This window comes from Pleuronectes platessa, chromosome 9 (genome assembly GCF_947347685.1).
Source record: "Pleuronectes platessa chromosome 9, fPlePla1.1, whole genome shotgun sequence".
NCBI classification, from domain to species: domain Eukaryota; kingdom Metazoa; phylum Chordata; class Actinopteri; order Pleuronectiformes; family Pleuronectidae; genus Pleuronectes; species Pleuronectes platessa.
In genome coordinates, this window is record NC_070634.1 from 7,841,223 (window position 1) to 7,863,006 (window position 21,784).

General features: G+C 45.1%; 3 protein-coding genes and 1 long non-coding RNA gene across 16 annotated transcripts in view; 2 read left to right on the plus strand and 2 right to left on the minus strand.

Annotated features, from left to right (window-relative positions):
- Positions 1 to 185: 185 nt before the first annotated feature.
- On the minus strand, positions 186 to 2,689 carry LOC128447895 (uncharacterized). Its single transcript, XR_008339680.1, has 4 exons — positions 2,515 to 2,689; positions 692 to 1,073; positions 484 to 549; positions 186 to 386 (listed from the first exon to the last, which is right to left on the minus strand). It is a non-coding gene; the product is annotated as an uncharacterized LOC128447895 (long non-coding RNA).
- Positions 2,690 to 3,520: 831 nt separating this feature from the next.
- Positions 3,521 to 5,500, plus strand: slc10a4 (solute carrier family 10 member 4). Its single transcript, XM_053430300.1, has 3 exons — positions 3,521 to 4,047; positions 4,217 to 4,427; positions 4,979 to 5,500. Exons 1-3 carry the CDS (start codon positions 3,521 to 3,523, stop codon positions 5,498 to 5,500), a joined length of 1,260 nt encoding a protein of 419 aa, XP_053286275.1.
- A 455-nt stretch (positions 5,501 to 5,955) lies between these two features.
- Positions 5,956 to 8,164, plus strand: zar1 (zygote arrest 1). Its single transcript, XM_053430301.1, has 4 exons — positions 5,956 to 6,711; positions 7,562 to 7,654; positions 7,862 to 7,936; positions 8,021 to 8,164. The coding sequence occupies exons 1-4, from the start codon at positions 5,995 to 5,997 to the stop codon at positions 8,162 to 8,164; spliced, it is 1,029 nt and encodes a 342-aa protein (XP_053286276.1). The 5' UTR covers positions 5,956 to 5,994.
- Positions 8,165 to 10,823: 2,659 nt separating this feature from the next.
- fryl (furry homolog, like) overlaps positions 10,824 to 21,784 on the minus strand; it is a 69,688-nt gene continuing 58,727 nt past the window's right edge. For 9 of the 13 annotated variants that reach the window (XM_053431038.1, XM_053431034.1, XM_053431032.1 and 6 more), the window contains 9 exons: positions 19,476 to 19,897; positions 17,445 to 17,652; positions 17,198 to 17,347; positions 16,865 to 16,963; positions 15,998 to 16,063; positions 14,153 to 14,170; positions 12,664 to 12,774; positions 11,723 to 11,916; positions 10,824 to 11,110 (listed from right to left, as the gene is read on the minus strand). In XM_053431038.1, coding sequence (XP_053287013.1) covers positions 10,870 to 11,110; positions 11,723 to 11,916; positions 12,664 to 12,774; positions 14,153 to 14,170; positions 15,998 to 16,063; positions 16,865 to 16,963; positions 17,198 to 17,347; positions 17,445 to 17,652; positions 19,476 to 19,897 — 1,509 coding nt within the window. In that variant the 3' untranslated portion in view covers positions 10,824 to 10,869. The remainder of the gene's footprint in view (positions 11,111 to 11,722; positions 11,917 to 12,663; positions 12,775 to 14,152; positions 14,171 to 15,997; positions 16,064 to 16,864; positions 16,964 to 17,197; positions 17,348 to 17,444; positions 17,653 to 19,475; positions 19,898 to 21,784) is intronic. The other 4 variants (XM_053431031.1, XM_053431039.1, XM_053431033.1 and 1 more) reach the window with 3 other exon arrangements.

Genomic DNA, 21,784 nt, shown 5'->3' on the forward strand with positions numbered 1-21,784 from the left:
TTTTCTACTTAACATCATTAACCGACTTCTATATAAACCAGGATCATTGAAAGGTTAGAAAAGTGAAAGAAAATATATTCTAGGTCTGTGTCAGTGTCTCATCCAGCCACTAACAGGCAAGTCACACATTGTGTATTCTGTGCACGGGCAGTCGCTGCATTACGTACCTGGAGTCACCCATTGGTTAATGGGGGACACAGTGTGTCTCCGGGAAGGGGAGGAGACCGACGACAGCCTGAGTCACTGACTGGTGCAGACTGTCCCATCCCATTCCAGCCTCGGTGCCCTGAAGACCTGTGACGTCAGTACTTTTATTTTCTCTGGGCGCTCAGCTTCCTCTGTGTGAGGCACCAAGGAGTTTCTCTCTGAGGGTCTCGGTCTGTGGGCTGCACACGCATAGGACACATGTGGGCGAGTCACATCCAGAAGAGCAAGGTTAATAAACACAGGCAAGACGATGCTGCGCTGAAAAAAATGAATTACTTTGAGGAGTCAGCTGTCCAAGCAGCAGAAAATAATATTTCACAAACACTGCTCGAGCTGTTTGACCTTGACCAGAGAAAAAGAGACAATATTAATAAAAATCAGGACAATGTTGTTGTCGGATTGATTCAGCAAATTGAAATTATAAAAAAGAATGAAAAATGGGTTATGGAGTCTAACTATGGTTAATGAAACATTCCTCCTGTACCTCTGAATGAAGTGTTGTACATTGTCATCAGGTCAGGTCAGGTGTAGTCACTTGGCACCTGTTTAATACAGCCCCTATAAGTCTTCTTTGTTCATGAACAAATTCCACTGATGGGCTTTAAATTGCTGAGATATAGCTCCACACCTTCATTTCAGTAATGGGGTTTATGGATATGCTAAAGTGACTCCACCACTGCCCCACATCTCTCCACCCTCACATCTCACCTGCAGTTCAGGAGCTTTTTCCAGCCACTGAGCCCCTCACACCCAATGAATCGGATTGGTTTTTGAGGTTTGTGACATCACAAACTCTGGCTGTTCAAGGGCCCTGGCCCACACGCCAATGTTACTGTGGCGAACCTTCACCTCCCGTTAACTTCAATCTATGAAACAAAGGGGCGGATAAAAGATTCACTTCCTGTGGCAAATCAATTCACCTGGAATTCAAGTTTGTTGAACGGTGACACACAATATACGCTCTACACAAATCCACATATAAAAGGCACAATTGGAACATTTTAAAACAATTTTTTCACCAGAAACATTATTTTACTCTAACATTATTACTTGTTCTAATGAACTCAAGTTAACACATAGCACAATGCCCACAAAGACGGCCTCCCTCATGGGCAACGTAGACCGGGAAGGCCTAACTGAAATGAGACGGTCTGGTCCTAAGAGGATTTCTGTGATCGGCATCACCAGCTCGTAAACGCAGCTGACATTGGACTCCACAAGAAACGTTTTGATGCCCTTTGGTTGTGTTAACATGTTTATTGTTAGCTGTTCAGTTGAGCTGAAGCATGATACTATAGGCATTGGATGTCTCATTGCTTCCCATGGCCATTAACTCTTTGGAAAACAGAACATGCAACCTCTCAGCGTCTCCATTAATGTGTTTTTTTGTACTTGCCACTTCAGCAACGTGACAGTTTCCAATCTCAAAGCATTTCTTCTAATTCCAGAAGTCATGACAACCCTCTCAGGTTGACCCACAATCAGTCATGGATGTTACTCAGACTGATCATTTATGAATTCTACGTGCATCGTCCAGCTGTAGATGATTTAGAGGAAGACTCGTGCATCATGCGCACACTTCATGGTGAAGCCAACAAAAGAGGAAGGAGGCAGAATTTCATAGTTTGCTGCACAAGTATAAAGATCAGCACAGTTTTCACTCATGCAGGCTGTGCTTACTCAAGCTCGACAAACAGCTGTCTTCACTACAGACTCATCTCCCAGGATTCACTTCTTCCAGCTCTTCAGCTCCAGCTTAAAGGACAAATCCACCACATTGTTCCTGATCAAAAATCGGTCTTTTTTTTACCACTGATATACTCTACTGACGTCTGTTAGGGATTAGGTGTTACGGCCACAACACATCAGGAGGACGCCACGCCACTTACAGTTAAAGGGAAAATTGTTATATCATCAGAATTCAAATGTCCTTAAATGAAACTATGGGAGTGTGTAGGAGCGGCCAAAAACAACAAAACATGAGAAGATAAGGACCAACAACGCAGTGGGCCTCAGATCCCAGAAACGCCCTCATGACTACCCAAGTGAATTAACTAATATGAACAAAAACCTAAAACAGGATGACTAGACCCCCAACTCGAGGTCAACTTCAATAGAAACAATATAAACCGCGCCACGATGATGAGGACTGCTGCAGCTCAAATGGAGGAGGGAGACAAAGAGCTTCTACTCCAGCCTCCCTTAAAATCACCTTCCATGTTATCACTCGTCAGGTACACCAGGGCGGGAGGAAAAGGAGGAGAAAAACACAAGAATAAATGATGATACAAAATGTTGGGTAAAGACCTTGAAGCCTTGGATCAGCCGTCGATAGGTTGTGGTCAGTGTAGATGATCACATTGTTTAACTTGCTGGAATCAGGAGGAAAGGTTTATCAGGCTGGTCAACTAAGAGACGGGTGAAACTCCACAAGCTCACAGTGGGTTCAGCATTGTCCAATCACCGACAACCACTCATTGGTCATTGACATCCAGCATGGCAGCCGTCGATTCTGTTTAGCTCTCTGTGGAGCTGTCCGGTGCTTATACTGGACCTGAAGTTGTACATGTAGCCTGTGAAACATAGAAAATGCATTCATTTATATGTATAAAACTCAATCTTTGACAAGAGAGTTTTAACCCAGTGAGCCTCTGTAATTGAAGTTACGTCTGTAACAGGACATTTTTTCAATCTAAACTAAACCCCACCCCTGAGGTTTGTAGCTATAGCTTCGGGTCACACGCCAAAACAAAAGTGTGAGTCCATCGCTCAAACTGTGTGAAACCTCACTGTTTAAAATGGTTCGGCACAAATTTGAATTACACGTGTACAAAATAAACAGCTACCAAACTTTTTGCAGGCACACAGAAGCTCTACGTGATCTCCTTCATACAGCTTCACAGATATCGGAGGTTCAATAGCCGTTGATGGGCTTTGTGTAATTTAGAAAATTGAAAACTGTCAATATATAATAATTAGATTGATATTTTGTGGACCTTTCTCCTTCCAGCGGGCGACGTTAAAAGGGCAGCCTGGGCGTTATTGATTGGCCCGTTATAACTCTGGCTAAAGCTTGAGACCGTGTGCACACTCCCCTCCAGCGATGTGCGTCTATCGGTGAACCAATCCGTGGCACCAGTCGGACTCAGTGAGTCACGTTAAGACTGTCAGTGCCATGGCACCATCACATCCTCTGTCCACTGGATCCTCTGCACTTTGTGAGAAGTGACAGTGCGCCACTAGGGGAATCACTTTTACGCACGGGCTCCTACGGACACAGACTGACGGTGGAGCCTCTCTGATCTCTTCCACCATGGAGAACTCCAGTCGGATCGGTGGCAACGTACAAAGAGCTGGTTTGATAGATTTTCCATTGCTGGACACTTTGAAGCGAGTTTTAGATGGAGCCGCGGTTGGATCAGGAGGAGCCGGTGGTGCCATGATTCTTGAAGGCAGCACATTGAGGACAGCCGCTGGAGCTGGATTGGACTTTATGGCCGTTCCGCCGACGGAATCCCCCAACCTGATGCCCGCCTTTTGGGATTCCCCGCTCAGTCACGGAATCAATGTAATCGTGGGACTCGTCCTTTGCTTCACCATGCTGGGATTGGGCTGTACGGTGGATGTGAGCCAGCTTGGTGAACATATCCGCAGACCCATCGGGGTGCTGCTGGCACTGGTGTGTCAGTTTGTTATCATGCCCTTGGTGGCCTTTCTTTTGGCTCTTGCCTTCTCTCTGGATGATGTGGCAGCGATGGCTGTTCTCCTCTGCGGCTGCTGCCCGGGAGGAAACTTGTCAAACATCATGTCCCTGCTGGTGCACGGGGAGATGAACCTGAGGTAGAGCTGCTGTACTCACTTCACTTTTACGCATAGCAGGCTGTTCAGCCGATTGCGCACTGGCGCGTAAAGTAACACACGAGCGATTTTCAGCCACTTGACAATGATCCAACACTTTGACCGGTGATCACATCCATCCTTTGCTTTGTCTTTGCTCTTCACTCCACAGCATCATCATGACCATATCGTCCACGCTGCTGGCGCTCGTGCTGATGCCGCTGTGTCTGTGGATCTACAGCCGCGCGTGGATCAACACACCTGTGGTCAACCTCATGCCTTTTGGGGCCATCATCCTGACCCTGTGCAGCACGCTCATCCCCATTGGTCTAGGAGTCATGCTGAGGTACCGCTACACGCGTGTGGCCGACATTGTTTTAAAGGTAATTGAAAGCAATGTGTCAAAGTTACTTTCCAATTGTTGAACATGTTTAAATCCGTTAAAGTCGTAATTTGTTTTGTGTCGCTTATGTCTGAGTCATTTACCTTTGCGCAAAAGCGCAGTGCGTAATTCTCTGTGCCTGTCGCACGTAGAGGGGGATGCTGACCGCAGGAACAGTGACATCAGAGGCTCTGTGTCAGGAAGAGCTCCTCCCTCTCTCTTCTGATAAAAGCCACACGTAATGGAGGATCACATCACTGCCAATAGACAATTACTTTAAACAGCCCAGTCGTGCTTAAAACATCAAGTCCATTTCAAGTCACTTTTATTGTTATAACTCAAAAAACTCAAAAGTCTTAACAACACGTGACATCCCCCTTTTCCCTTTAATCCCTAATCAAAAACACACAAAGTTCTTTAAAAAACAGGAGAGAAATCCGAGGGAGACCAAGGAAGTGATTCTGTTTTCTGGATGCCCAGTAAAATGTGTCCTATAGTAGAAAACAGCAGCATGTGAAGAATCACCTTCATTCTGACTTCCTGTTTCTCCAGGCCTCCCTGTGGTCCCTGCTCGTCACCCTTATAATGCTCTTCATCCTGACTGGAGCGATGCTGGGGCCGGACCTGCTGTCCACCATCCCGCCTTCCGTCTACGTGGTGGCTATCCTGATGCCTATGTGTGGCTATGCTGCAGGTTACGGCCTGGCCAAGCTCTTCTCCCTGCCGCCCAGCAGCTGCAGGTCCGTCTCCATGGAGACCGGCTGCCAGAACGTGCAGCTGTGCACGGCCATCCTGAAGCTGGCCTTCCCCCCGCAGCTGATGGGAGGGATGTACATGTTCCCTCTGCTGTACGCCTTGTTCCAAGCAGCTGAGGCCGGCATCTTCATCCTGGCCTACAGGATGTACAGGAAGGAGGTCCTGCACAAACCCGATCCCACGGCAGACGGCGGGGATATAACATACCAGAGGTTTGAGGATGACGAGGACTTTGACTCGTCTTATGGTGCTGTGACAGTGAGTGACCCCAACACCATCATGCTGGACCCCTGCCCTCCTCATCCAACCCCTGTTTAATTTACTAATATATCATTAGATTAACACTCCACAGATGGAATGGAGCAGAACAGGACCTGCAGGTGGATTTATCGCCGTCATTCACAGAGATAATACTGGGGCGGGGGGGGGGGGGGGGCTGCTTTATGTTAAAAGCTTCCTTCATTTCAACTTTGACATGTTACATGTGTGATAAACTGATAAAAACCACAACACGTGGCTGTGTTACCTGTAAAGTGAAAGTGACATTAATCATCACTCATCAATGCAATGTAGCAGCTTGAATAACTGTGTGTGTGTGTGTGTGTGTGTGTGTGTGTGAACTCTTCATGTTCAGATTTCAGTGTGACCATGTGCATGTGCATAATCATCATCATCAAAATAATATAAGCACGTGTTTATGAGTAAATAAAGATTGTACAGAGAAACGTGTTTACCTTGTCACGTGACATCACTTCCTCACCTGTCCGTGATTAGACCTGATGGAGAAGGCGCGCGTGAGTCCATCTACTTAAATGGCGGCACCTCACAGCCGGGGTTGGTTGAACAAAATGGCCACGTATGGTGACGAGCCATTCGACAGCTACTTCTACTCATCTTATAACCCGTACACGGGCAGATATCCCAGGGCTAAAGAGGCGGGCTGGAAATATAAAAGTTACTTGTCCCACTACAGCGACGCGTCCGACGCCTTCAACAACCAGCAGCGCGCCCAACTCAAGTCCATCCTCTCCCAGATCAACCCCAAGCTCACCCCGAGGCTCCGCAAGGCCAACACCAAGGATGTGTCGGTGCAGGTGAACCCGAAGCGGGACGCCTCGGTGCAGTGCTCCATCGGCCCGCGGACGCTCCTCTCCATGAAGCGGGACTTCCGGCGCATGGGTCAGCAGGAGCCCGCGGCGGCACCTGGCGGCGGCAGCCCCAGGGCGGCGGCCGGGGTCCGGTACCCCCGCACCCTCGCCGTGTACTCGCCCGTCGCCTACAGGAGCGTCACCTCCTTCCTGGTGGATGAGAACAACAACAGCAGCGAGGCCTCCTGCGGTGAGCCGCCCGGGGAGCCGCCCGAGTCCGCGGCGGAGGGCGACGGCACCAAGAGCGAGCCGGGCCGGGAGGGGGAGGGCGGGAGGAAGGGCGAGGTCCCGGAGCAGCGTCAGAAGATCCGACAGGTGAAGGGTGAGGAGGTGCAGACAGCTACTGAGGGGTCAAAGGTCAAGGCGAGGGTCCGGTTCCAGGTGAGTTTGTTTCAAAAGGGAGGAAACTCTGACCCTCCCCATTTACTACTGACATGCCCTAGTTTCCCCAAGTTAACCTCAATTACTTTTAAGTGTTATCAACCCTTTAACTTCAGCCATTAACGTCTTCCTACCTGCACTGGCATCATGATGAATTAATCACAATTAATACCTGCTCAAATATCATATTTCAAAACAAAACCAGGAATAAAATTTCCCCCAAGTGGTAGTAAACAGTTACGAGTTCTTTTTTTATGTACACGTAAATCAAATTTTCCTTGATAAACTAGACCGGGGTGTCCAAACTACGGCCATCGATTGAAAATTGACCCGCTTAAAAAAAACGGTGTGGCGGCGCGAGTGGCCCAGACCTTCGTATTTTTTTTTATATATGGCCCTCGGGATAAAAAGTTTGGACACCCCTGAACTAGACGGATAGAAGCAGTGTCCTGATTGAGGGTTGAGATTCAGGCTACATTAGATCTCCCATGCTGCCTCCACCAAGAGGTGGGCTGTGCCACATGAGCCCCGCCGCCACCAACCGAGGCAAGTCATGTGACTGGAAGACAAAAGGCGGCACCGTGCCATCCAATATAACTCGCTATGATATTTATAAAACCTGAATCATGTCGAATAAAGTTGAGTCACTTTTGAGTTTGTTTCTCTCTGCCAATGGGACTGAACATTTGATTCTGAAGTGTGGAAATGTATCATTACAAACCAGGCCCCGTCTGATCAGAGTAGTCTCACCTGACCCAGTCGGGTGGGATGGTTCCTCGTTGTTTGTAGTGATCGGCTGTGGACAAAAATGGCGTTAACACTTCAGTGCCTGACCCTTTTGCCTCCTCAGTTCCTGGAACAGAAGTATGGATATTATCACTGCAGAGGGTGTAACCTTCGTTGGGAGAGTGCCTACGTGTGGTGCGTTCAGGGCACCAACAAGGTGAGCACTCATAACCCCCCCGTTACGGTCACACCAAGTCGGGCCTGTTGTACCAGCATGACTTGTGGTTTTAGGACATACTTTTTGTGCCTTCTCAGATTTGTGCAGTACTGGTGCCCATCATGTATAATTTGAATTGGCTATGACAACATTGTTTTAAAGCTTCAGTTCGAGAAGGCGTTCTAACTGAGGTCATGTGTGTTCCAGGTTTACTTCAAGCAGTACTGTAGGAAATGCCAAAAGGAGTTCAACCCGTATCGCGTGGAGGACATCACATGTCACGTAAGCCCTCCTCCTCCTGTAAAATGAAACGGCTCACGAGTCTCTGCTAAATGCAAGCCAACCTCACTTTTGTTTTTACCCCAGACCTGCAACAAAGCACGTTGCTGCTGTGCATCAACACAGCGCCACGTCGACCCCAAGCGGCCCCACAGACAGGACTTGTGCGGCCGATGCAAAGGCAAGCGTCTCTCCTGCGACAGCACGTTCAGCTTCAAGTACATCATCTGACGGCCCCACCGAACTCTGCCTTCCTGCATCAGAACCACGTCCACTGTGGGGCCGACGTCTTCAGCCTAGTGCCATGTTTACAAGATGCAATGACAGCATCTTGAATGTAAAGCATATGTTTCAGTACTTTTTTTCATGCGTTTTGTTGTTGAAATCAATGGTAAGAACACACTTTAAAATGTAATAAAAGGCAACCGTGCACTCTGTACTAAAGCTGTGTTCACTCAAGTCCTGACTGAGAAACTAGAGCTGGAGGCATTAACCTGCAAGAGATGGAACAGATTAAAGGATGCTTGGTAATCGCAATCCAACTGATTTAGGGAAAAATGTAAAAATAAGATTAACCTAAACTATCGGACTAAGACTGAAGCCCTCTCTCAGTGAGTGTTTGATGCAGGCGTCTGTAATGGACAAGTTGATCACTACCTATAACCTAATGTTTCTGCTGCTGTAATCCAGACACCTTGGTCTCTACCTAATCCCACAAACGCAGGATTATGCAAACATTTCATTACTAAAACAATTTATGGGGGAGCTGTAAGGTGTCCTAAATAACAACTCATTTAATTTTGGTTGAAATTTTCCAAATGTATTTCTCAATGGATCTTGATGCCAAAATGTATACATTTGGAGGTGTGATATTTAGGTGCAGCTCCAAGCAAAAATTCCGACCTAGTGAATTTAAATGTTTTCATAACTCAGGGCCTTTTGGTTGAGGTATGTGCTCTGAGCAGATACAAAAACTACTAAACCAATTTGTTGGAAATTGGCAGGACTGTAAATGGGTCAAGAAGGAATCCTTGAATTTCTCACTTACCTTGTGCTAAAGCGTGTTTTTAAAGTCCCAGGGAACAAATCTTAGATCTCTATTGTAAATAAGCATTTAACTGTGCGCAATTTGGTGCAGCTCGATTTAATTTAAGGCTGTTGGGAATGAGTGGTACTATATCAAAGCCCTGTGTATTAATCCACAATCTCAAACTTAATGAACACATTGTTATAGTCATGTTTCCACAATTGGAACAACATACAACCATGTCATACTGTAGGATTAGATTTTTATTTTTCCAGAGAGAAGGCTGGTATGTGAGTGAACAAGAAAAAAAAGTATAATGCACCTCTACATTAAAACATCTTCCAGGTAAATAATATATTCATTAAATAATTAAGAACAGCATTAAAATGTACCAGACAAGCAGGGAGGAAAAAAAGCTCTGAGGAATGAGTACAGTGACTGTTACAATGTGCCATGACAAGATTTCCAGAAAGCTTTCAGGTAATGATTCATGTCCTGCAGTAGCAGCAAGAAGGGGCCGTTCCTGAAAGCGTAGCGCAGCTTCAGTGACGGCTGGGGATCAGAGTGTGATGGGTGAGCGCTGCTTTGCGAAGCGATCAAACTCAAATCTTCATCTCCCTTCATGAGGCGTTAAGCAGGGGGCGCTGTGCGGGCAGATCACAGTAGAGATCAGGAATGCTTATGAGGGGCTTGGCTGGATCGGTGCGGTCAAACAGGAGATGAAGGCTACATTAGATCTCCCACGCCTTCCCCCGTCAGCAAGGCAGAGGTGGCCTGTCCCAAATGAGCCCTGACCCTCTTTTAGCAGACCACCACCAACCAACGCAGCCTTTGGGAAATTTTGAAGTTTGTGTGACTGGGTAACAAAAAGGCAGAGCGGATCATTAATGACTCAAATCTGGTCGTGGCTTTCTCTCATCACATTAGCTTTATACATACATCCTACTCGGATGAACAGTGCATTACACAAAAGTACAAGGGAAAAATACTGGTTTTACACTATACATTTTCTAAAATATATACAGAGTAAAATAAGTTATGTTTCCATAATGAGTTGTAGCCAGTCTGCACCTGTGTGCAAGTATATGCATTTGTGTGTGAGCGTATACCAGAATATCCAATATATATCACACAGTCAAAGAGTCTCTAAAGGCAGCTACTTATTTGGTTTAAGAGTGAGTTTTGCGTGACGACCTGTTGAAGGGGACTCTCCTCTCAAAGCAGATCAATAAACGGATATATATTTCTCTTTTTACACTCCCTGAAGGCAAACGTCTCCCGCAGGGTTACAATCACATGTTAAATACCCTAACATTTACAACCTAAGATGTTAGCTCTAATAGAAAATACATTTTCAAAAAAATAATTCTTGCAGTGCTTTTCTCTTTCAAGCATGCTTTGGAAAATCTTTTTTTTCAAACAAGATTTTTCTGTTTTTGCTTATGAATCTAGACGGTGTGTAAGCACACTTACGTACACCACCTCCCGGCGCCGGGCCCCCGGAGAGGCCGGCGGTCGGTTCGATATGCTCGTCATGTTAGATCCAGCAAAAGAAAAACAAAAAACGAAAATCAAAAAACTGAAAAAAGATTATCATCCCACTGCGTCCTCTCCTATTCTTTCCCAAGCACACCACCACATGACTTATTGCAACTGAATTTTGCAAGTTGGCTTAGTCTGGGAAAAAGATATTAGCTTTAAGCATTCATACATGTAATAATATATATTTAGAGTCACAGTTATTCCCACACATCCTTTAGCCCTTTAAAAGGTGGAGTCTCTCTCTCTCGTCCTCCTCCCCCCAAGCCCCTCGCTGTCGGTGCTCTCTCTCTACAGCTGAGGCGAGGGGGGGGGGGGGGGGGGGGGGGGGGGGGGACTTTAGTCCAGTCTAGTCTGCAGTGCCACAGAATCACAGTCCAGTGCTGACCATGGTGGTATGGGGCTGGCAGGCCTGGGCCTGACTCAGAGCCTCACGGATCTGCAGGTTGAGCTCCATGAGGCGGGTGCTTGCCTGAGACTGGTCCCTGCTAGGGCCCACGACAGCCAGGCAGCCCGTCTGGCCCAGCGTCTGGTGACGGAAGTAGATGTGCAGAAGGGTCTGAATTGCATTATCGCTCTCGTTGCCAAAGATGTCGTTGGGCCACATAGACCTGAGGACATAGGGGGTGTGGTTAGAAAGTGGAGAGAGGATTTGGTAGAACACAAGATGCTATTATATTTAAGGACTTCCAGCACCTCCACCAGGGGGTTATGTTTTCACCCTGGACCATTTTATCGTCGCAAGATTACAAAATAACTACTGGATGGATTACCAAGAAACTTATTGAAGGGATATAGTATAGACCTATATGAAATTCAATAGGTCCTTTATTTGGATATGTGATCTTCAGTTGGCTAATGGCATTAGTTATGTTAGCATGTGATTGACAGCAGCTGACTTGAAACATCAGAACAAAGTTTCTCGTTCTTGCGAAGGCTTCAGGGGCAACAGCAGTGCTTCTCTTATTTATAAATCTATTCAGTGTGACAGGGATCTGAAAACAACTCATTAGTTTGATGATCCACATCAGAAATTCCAAATACTTTCAGGGGGCGTTGCATTTAAATTGCATTGATATGCATGACATTATACAGATATTGCAATTAGCTGCACACAGTGATATTCTGGCCCTGTGACTAATCATTTAAACTACTTCAGGACTGACAACTCTAAGTCTGACTCGTCTTCATTAGTGTCTTGTCATTAGTGAGTCGTTTCTTACCTAAAGATTTTGACCTGTGTGAGAGCAGACGTGAAGTCTCTGGCTCTCAGAGATTCGATGAGGGACTGGATGGCCGTCTCTGTGTTGGTCTGAGCCGTGTCCGACATACACACATCCTCCTCAGTTTCATGTCTCGTTTCTGCCTCCTTCAAACAGCTCTCAAGGATGGTGAGCTCTTCAGACATGTTGGTCACCTAAAAAAAGAACCCAGTTTAAATTTGGATAAAAGAGCTGACCACATCAGTCAGAAGTTATTTCATTAAGATCTTTGATCTATTTAAAGCTCCATCGAGGTGCAGCACAGACAGAGATGGGCTGCAGAGAAGATTCAGCAGATTATTTAACAAAAAAATCTGAACTGGACTTTACAATACAACTTATTGACTTGTGCATCATTCAAACTGGGTTTGGTTTGCAGGTTTCAACAAGTTGAATAAAAAAACATGTAAGACCATGATTATATTTAAGACCTATGACAAGTATCATTGATATGAAGATCAGAGTGCCAGAATATTTTACACTTCCCCATAACTGAAGATAAAGTTGAGGTATTATCTTAGATAATATAATTCAGATTTAAATGTATTTAAAACAATATTTATACATATTTAAGACTTTTTTATGACTACTCTTTTTTTATTTTAAGACACATAATAAACTCTGTTGAATGTGAAGTCAAATGTTCAAACCGTCTTTTATGTAAAAGAGACAGTGAGGCAGGGGAAAACAAGTCTTTATCAGCTGGATGCAGTGTAATGCAATTTGTCTGTTCTTGTTTCTCTGACAACAGAGATGAGACAGATAAGTCGTCAGTTTGACATTTCCTTTTCTTAGGCAACCTTAAACTCCATCTAAACGTACAATGGACTTCAGATACTAAATGTGTTGATGCACATCCAGATCATTTTCATTCATCACCCAACCAATTATTTTTTTCTCACCTCTGCCTCCCTCTTGATAGTATCCACCCTGCTGATGAGCTTACAGTAGGACTGGAAGAGCAGCAGCAGCTGGAAGTGCAGCTTATACAGCCGGCGGCATAACTCCAGCTCCTAGAGAGAGAAAAGAAAAAAGCTAATCAAAATCCCAAGCTGGTTGATAATCTCCTGGGCTGCACTGAAAATGATTCTGATGATCAGATGATTAGACAGATGGGTATCCTGGGTTAGAGACGTGGGAGTAGATGAATGTTAACACGGCCTAGAGCGAGGTGTCGTCTGATTCAGGCCACGGAGCGAGAAGTGACACTACTAGAATTAGTCAATTAGAAAAGTGTCCGTGTCTCCGTGACTTGTAATGCTCCCTGAGGGACACCGGGACTGAGTGACTGACCCAGAGAGTCGGGTGATTACTAAACCAGGGGAACTTGGAGGGAGAAGAAAAAAAATCAGGATAATTTGTACAGATATAGGAGTGGAACCAAAAACATGCAAAAGGAAAGTTATCTCCACCTTGATCTCTCCACCCATCCCGTCCTACTGCCTAGGCGGCACCCCCCGATTAAATCATCACAATAGCTGTGAGCAGAAATTCAGGGTACTCTGAATATTCCAAAATTATCTGGAGGGGCGGTATGTGAGATCGCGAATGTAGGACTCTGTTGCTCCTGCCAGAATAAAACTCTGGATATTGTCCAAATGTGTCGATGTGAGAATACAGCAAAAGAGTGAGAGGAGTGGGTAGGCGTGTTGATGTCGTTTCTCACACGTGACAGACGTATAAGTGAAAAACAAAGAGAATACAAATATCTCGGAAATATAAGTTCCATACGAAATATGAAATAGAAGTCCCATACTCGTAGAACACAGACCAAGATGTCAACTTTGGAAAGACAATATGATTCGAGAGCTTTAGGTGACGAGAACCGACGCCAGTGTTGATGCGCTGTAAACAAAAACACATGATCCCTGCAGCGGCGTTGATGCATTACATCGTTCCCCTGCCGGCTGCACCGCTCCTCACCTGAACGCTCAGGGGCTTTGTGTGTCAGGCCGGCGAGTTCTCTGATCTACACATGTTAAACGCAAACTCCGGAGAAAGTCCGCACCCCATTGTGCGGACATTCTCCGGAGTTGATGTCTGAAAACTGCTCAACTCTACACTGAATACAAGTTTACACATTTTCATCTGTCAGCAGAGAGAATCAGAGTGCAGTAAAGAGACGTAAGACAATGATTATCCAAAAGTCCAAATTTAGAAACAGAAAAAAACATGTATTACAATAGAGGATAAAATTATGATTGGGTGGATGGGGGGATGGGGGGAGTTGAGCTGGGTTGCATGACGGACCAAAGCAGAGACAGATACAGATGGGGGATGATTGCAGTGTGCTTGTCTGTGGATGTCAACAGCACAGGTGTGTACAGAGAGATGAGATGGTCAGTGTTTCGTCTGAATTATTATAGAGTCTATAATATGAGAACCACTTACTGCTAGATTTTCCATTTGCTAAGCAAGAAGGTGAGCAGGTCACACACACACACAGAGACACACACACACACAAAACATCAACAAACAAAACAGAAGGGGAGAAAGACCAAGAATTAGTGAGCTGTAACATGGCAGCCGAGACACAGTGACCTGACGGGCAAGGAGCAGCAGTTTATCACCTCCCTCTCACACAGGTCTGGAAACGCTCAGGGAACTGAAACACTCACATGTGAGCTCACTTCAGTGCTAACGGAAACCTTCTACTGGCAGAAACTGAGCATGTATGAGGAGGGAGAGAGAGAGAGAGAGAGAGAAAGAGACATGGCACAGTAGAGGCAACAGAGAAGAAAGAGTGTTGCCCTTGAGACTAGAAGAGCACAACAGTTTTTAACCTGAGGAAAAACACAGAGGGCAGCTGTGATCTGTGCAGGGAGCTCAAGCTGAGTGACAGTGTCAACACGTCTAGGATGGGGAGTGAGAGACCATGCAAAGGCTACAAGACACTGCGGAAAGGGACGTGCAAGTGGAAAATCTGTTTTAATTCTCATCTCTCTTCATTCTGTCTAATTTAATTATCTCTATGGCATCTGAGGCAAACAAATATAAACATGCTGCATAACAATGACAAAAAACCTTGCGAGACAATCCATTAAAGTCCAACTGAAATCATTTTAATTTCTCCCTTTTTGCAGCCAAAGATGATGTCAATGTCCTGTCTTCTTTTACGTGACTCAATAGTTATTGTATATAATTAAAAAGGAAGGACAAAAGGTCAGAACAAATATGAGAAAAGTTCCTCTTTTCTCCCAGCGGTCTGAGGGGCGCTTGTTCTGTCTGTGTGTGACTGACAGCTGCTGAGAGACAAAGTAAACGAGCCGTAACTTCACATCATGCTTTTTACTTGAACAGAAGCTGATGATCTAATTATCCATAACGGCTTTTGTGCGGTCATTCAACAAGTTAACGTGCCTAGTGAGACGTCTTCATGTTTGTTAAAGGAAGAGTATAGCAGGAAAAGCGTTGTGTGTTGTTCAAAGTCTGTGCCTGTTTTCTAGCCCTGATTCTATGTGACCGTTTGCCCATGAGAGAAGGCTGACGTTTGCTTAATGCCAATATGGTCTACAGAGGTTTGCTATATGGAAACAAGTTATCCATCTATCTATGTCATAATTCTATAAATCTTTGTCTGTGGAACACATATCTACAAAACTGTTGAGCTAATCGCCTTCCCACTGGGCACGTGTGTTTTCAAAGGCCCAGGGAATTGCAGTGTTGAATTTGGTGCGATTTGGACACATGATGCATTCAATATAAATAAACTTTGAAGGACGACAACATCAACGACAACTGATTCTCCAGTTAGAGGTTCTGAGTTCAGTTCAAACTGAGTGGAGCTTCACTCAACTTTGAATAAACAGGTGAGCAGCTCTTTGTGCAGCAGCGGCAGCTTCTGGGTTCTGTGGACGGACTCCTAAGGTCTGTCTGTAGGTCACTTTTACACTTTCAGAAACAAAACTGCAACCAGCATCACCACAGGCCAAACAAACAGCCCCTTCCAAACAGACAGAACAGGCACTGCACTACTTTATGTCAATGGAGATCTAACAATACTCCAACAAATCAAACAGAGGTGGTTTGGTTTCTACTATTTTCCCCACAAAGCCGAACAGGGATAGCAATTTACACAATATATTATGCTGCAGCGAAAACTTAGATTGTAGTTTAATTTCAGTTAGACTTTAAGTCTCACCTCACTAGTTAAAAAGTCACTCATCATTTAGTTAAAATATTTTCCTACGGAAATCCGTATTGATCAACACAAACTGGTAAACTGGTCATTCTTACCTGTGCATGAGTATTTGGTCGTTGGTCATCTTTGTCCCCAAACGTTTTCCTGCAGTTATCCAGCCACTACAGGAAGGAGAAGGACGACAGGAACAGGTGAGAGACAAGACAGGAAGTGGAGGAGAAAAACAGATCAGGGAAAGGAGAGGAATTTATTTCTCCTTTGGACATACAGAATTTCCTGCTCTATGCATCTTCATGTGTGTTTGTATATGATAAAGGTTGGTTTGGGAGGAGATTTAATATGATTGTTGTACTTAGCGAATTAAACAAGGCCTGTTCCAGAGAACAGGATAGTATCTGGCCCTCCAGGGACCAATGCCGTCTCATTCAATTAGCACCCCCGCATCCCAGAACCCTCTCCAATCTCATCTCTTCTTTCCCCTCCCCCTATCCGCCGTTCCTCCCATCCCTCACAGTTCATCCTGCCCGGCCCTCTGTAACTGATTTAGGAGCGCCGAGGGTTATTTTTGTCTCTTCAGCAGGGGATGTCACGAGTGATGCAGACACTAACGGCAGCTGAATCTACTCATACCTAACACTGATTTGATGTCTGTACTGCTGATGAGACACACAGGGGCTTATCTTGTACAGCATCAGCTATTTGTCTTTATATCCTGCTGGCCCTCCATAGTGCAGTGGCATATGGATAAAGGGGCAGTTTACAAATGCTTCCTAAGCTCATCTCTTGAGATGAGATGCCATTATGAGGCAGTTCCTTATAGTCCCACACATGCACATCCTGACACAGCAGCTAAAACTGCAGTTGTGGCAATTTGTGATTCTCACAGAGGATGTTAGGGGGGAAAGATTCAAATAGAATGGAAAAGCAGAAGTGGTTAGTGTGGAAGATGTGCGCGGACTTACGAGCTCTGCTGCTTCTCTCTTGGCGTTGTAGGTGTCCAGGTGTTCCTGCAACTCCAGCACACTAAACTTCAGAGTCTCCAACAGTCCACAAGAGACGAGCTACAACAGCAAGACAGGACACCACATACATTAACCCACAACAACGGCCTGATGCATACCCAGTACATGACACAAAAATATCGACAGTAGGACACGCACATTCAGGAATATGCAGAACGTGCAGCACAGCTTTAGCAAAACGACAGGTACGTGTTACTCACAAAACATGATCGTATGATAGCTTTTATCAGTTTTATTGAAATGATTACAGACGACCATGCAGAACAGCCTCACCGTCTCAGCATCCAGCAGCACAGTGGGACACTGGGAGCGAGACGTCATGACTTCCAGGGAGCTGAGGAACTGATTTCCCATTCGCTGGAGCCTCTCCCCAAGAAAGCGAACAGATGAATGTGTGATGGAGCCAAATTTCCTCTGAATACTCTGCATTAAACAAGAATGTAGAAAAAGGGAAATAAATGCTGGCTTGTGAACCAGAGTGCAACCAAATAACCAGATAGAACTTTAAGTGGGCATTTACCTCAAAAAGTCTGGAGAACACGTGGAATGTGTAAACAGCAGAGGAGCCATCTGTATCTGACAACATTTGGTTGACATGGCAACGCCAGGCCTCCTCTTCATTGTCATAGGCAACAGGCTGGAACGCTGCCAGGATGGCAGAGAGGAAGGGCGAAGGGGGCGGAGAGGCCTGAATCTCTGGGAAGCCGTCTGCGTCACCTTCATCTTGACTGAAACACACGCAGGGCCAATAAGCTACAGTCCGACATGTTCCACACTCCCCTCAGTCTTCACTGAAGGACAAATGTAAACACACACACATGCTCGTCGCCACGACTGCAAGTAAACAAGCCCACATCGCAGTAGTGCTGCTCCCTCAGTGCTGATTTTGCTGTAGCATATTAAGAGCTCTAATCTACTGCAGTGCTCTCACACAATAACAACATTTGAGCTAATAGCATTTTAGCATCATGCAAACATCTCTCTCTTTCTCTCCCCCTCACACACACACAGACACAGACACAAGCCCAGCAGATACTTACAGGCCAGTCGGACCAAACAATCTGAAGAAGCAGACAGAATATAAATATCTAAAGCCTGCGCTGCCAAGCGCTGCAGCGGACACAGTCTCTGTCCTCATCCTAACCCCAACTATCGCTTCTCTTTCCCTCACTCTCTCCCCGTGTCTGCAGCACGAATGAGCTGCAGCTGCTAACAGCACTATTGCACTGCACTCCCATCCCACACAGGACTGCAGAGAGCTGTGTACAAGCTCGGCATCGACACACTGACACATACACACATTTCTGCCAAACAGAGCCAGCTCCCGACCTCACAGTCTTTGAACGCTGCCGAATTGTTTTTGTGTTTCCTTCTCCCACTCAAACCTCATACAAAGAAAAAAACTGAACTTTCCAGTGGCCTGCTGTTTGACAATCACTTAGAGTACACTCCAATCACACAGTTACCCATCAATCATGTGTGTGACTCAGCTCAGTGACAGACCTTGAGCACAGTGATGCATGCTAATGGGACTGTACATGTGCGTAGTTGCGTGTATCTTTGTTTAGCATCTCTTCCTCATGTTGGTTGAGTGCAAAAACCCTGACTTTAAAACTGTCCTCCAGTTTGAATTGGCCCACCTTGAAAAAATGAAGTGTTTCCAAGTGGATTGGAGCTAGCCCACCATGGCCCACATCCATAGTGCCAGCCCACAAGTGATCCATGCACGGGAAAATTACCCATCATACCATTTGGGTCTGAAGCTCACAATAGCTAGAGCAGTCATATATTTTAATCCATGGGACTTAACAAACAACCATACCTAAACAATTCCTTGGTACATACATATTACTTTTCATGAAAATGATGTTAAATCATATAGTTTGATTTAGATATAGTTTAATTTGGTGGACATCTGCACTGAGGGTTTCATGCAGGGAGTTAGTTAGAAGAGGTTGTAAAGTCCTGACCTGGGGAACTTTTCTATTTTCCCCTCAGACACTGCACTGGAATCACAAGGTGAACATACAAAGTGATCAACCAATCAGAAATCAGTTTCTGGCAGCGCGAAATCACCTCCTCCCTCATTAAATGTGGAATCAGCTGTTTGATTTAGACCTACTGCACCTTTTCTCCAATACATAATAAGCTTATTATAGAATTTCATAAAAATTATGTATTGTCAATTTAAGTTAGTGGAGATGCTCTCAATCCCTTTTTGAGGGATTGGTGACACTTACCCAACATGATATGAGCTTAATTCATTTTCTCGCTCAAAGTTCAGGTGTGTAAAGTAAAAAAAGGTTTAAATTCTCATAGATGACTGAAAATAGAAAATATGAACCTGAACTCATATCATATGATATTAGGCCGAAAGTCATCACATTCACAAAAAGTTTTAAGTCACAAAAACACTAGGGGTTATCGGTTTTATATGAGGTAATATAAAAACACAGATCACTGATGGGGACCGTTAATATGAAATGCATGCATTCAGCTTTTGCCAGATCCTCAAAACTTGTGGTAAGAAATAAAAATCTGCCCCAATTACCTGGACATGTCAGAGTAGTCGGCCTCCTCCTCCTCACAGCGCTCGTCCAGCTCCTTCAGGGCTTGTGTCACATCTTCCTCCCACATAGAGCCACAGGTGCTGTCCGGGTCTGGATCTGGATCTGGCTTTGTCTCTGGTGGCATGGGCAGAGGCAGAGACAGGACCGTCTGGGAGTCCTCGTCACAGAGGGACCCCGGTGGAGTGTCTATGACAAGCAGGGGAGGGGGGGCTGGGTCCAGGTCCTCGTGAGGGTCCTGGGTCTCTTGGGGGTCCTGAGCATACTGGGGGTCCTGAGGATAGTGGGTGTCTCGGAGGTCACAAAGCTCTTGTGGGTCAGAGGGAAGGGGTGGTGCGCTGCAAAACCCCGTGTCCTCGCTCACACTGCTGCTCAGCTCATCGGCTGCTGTCATGCTGACTGCGTCCTGTAACATGAAGCCAGATGGGGGGGGAGTCTCAGGTGCAGCTTGACAGGTGAGATCACATATAAATACAACATAGATTCATAGTTTAACCTTTATATAGCCTGAATTAACACTGTTACAGCCTATACTTTGGAATATAAATCAGTTTCAATGATTCTATACTATACATGAGGCACTTTAAAGTCCACATTTTTTAAATGTTCTCATCCTCGTCTCTTTATGTCACTCTTTAAGCCAAAATCTCTCAAGAGAAATTAAAGAAAAAGAATCGATTAACAGGAACCAATATCAATCTATCACTGAAACACCTGACCTCAGTGCATCGTGGCAAATTGACACTGACAGAGGCAGCAGATCCGACACACATCGCATCTGAATGGATTGAATTAATGACAGTCACTCTTTCACTACCCATTAAGGATGGACTGTATTTCGTGACACAACAAATTCGCCACACATCACTCAACAAGGTTGTGCACACACTAAGAGAGGCCACGTTTAAAAAAAGAAAATCCAAACCAGTCACATCGTCTGACTCAGACATGGGAAACTCCAAATAAATTCTATTTGTAAACAGACCACGGTGATGTAAAGCAAGCACCCGGCAGAGAGGATGTGCTGGGAGACGTCACAGGAGGCGTTATAATTAAGAGCACTTGGTTTTTCTCCGTCGTGTTTCTTTTTTCTTTTTTTTTTTTTTATCTAAAAGTCTAATGCATTAGGAAAGCGGCGTGTGGCAGTCAGCCAGTACATCACATAGACAGCAGCTATATTACAGAAAGCTTTTAGAAGTAGTCGTTGCCATCCTGAAGGGAATGAGCAAGAGTATTGATGGTTTTATCTGGGGCTCATTACACTAAGAGCCAGGGCTGTGATGGGGGAGATGCCCTTGGAATAACATTGAGCCCACTGACCACATGGACTTCCTAGAAAGTTACATTCAGTTCTCTGTGTAGAGAACTGTCATTTAAGGGGTAGGAACACCAATATATAAATATATGTATGCGCAAATACTAATCCTATATTTGAAGGTTAAAAATATTATTTAAACTCTTCAATCCCTAAACTGTGCACTCAAATGTAAATCAAAGCAATATAATATACTCACCATTGTTAGTACTGTGTCAGTGATGTCAGTAGCAGCAGATAGCACAGCCATTTATCACAAGAAAATCCATGGCTTGTTAATATGGTTACAGATTAAAGGAGCCTCATTGGCTCGAACACCATAGGAGCCCCGCTCAGACCTGGTATTAACATTTGTTCTGAGAGATCCGATCACAAGAGGTCAGCATTAAGTATGTCTGTTCACACCTACTTTTAAAATGCATCCTGAATTGAAAACCAATTTTTGTGTCATTTCATGTTGGCCAGTGTTGAAATTGTGGCAGTGGATACAAACAAATCGGCACATGAACACTGTCGCTTCTTGAGATAGAACGGGTCGTCCTCTAACCAGAGGCTCGGCGGTTCAATCCCAGTCTCCCTCGTTCTTGTTGCCAAGGTGTCCTTGGGCAAGATATTTCACCCCAAATTGATCTTGATGGTTGTGCCGACAAAGTGTGAGTGATGTGTGATAGAGGAAGTGCTGCACATGGATGCACTGAGTAAATGTCAAAACTGTTCTGTAAAGACCTGTAGTGAATCTGCTATATAAATACAGACATTACACATTAACATTAACTTAGAAATGTAAAAATTTGTTTAAACTGTAGGGGGTCAGGGGATCTTCGCTGAATAGGCTTTTCTTCATATGTGGCCCAGGATGCATTTGGGATCACATAGTGAAAAGAACGTGGCCACATGCGTCCCAGGCTACCTCTGAATGTGGTTTGTGCGATCGGCTATTAGGACACATTTAGGAACGTTCAGACATACTTAGCACTG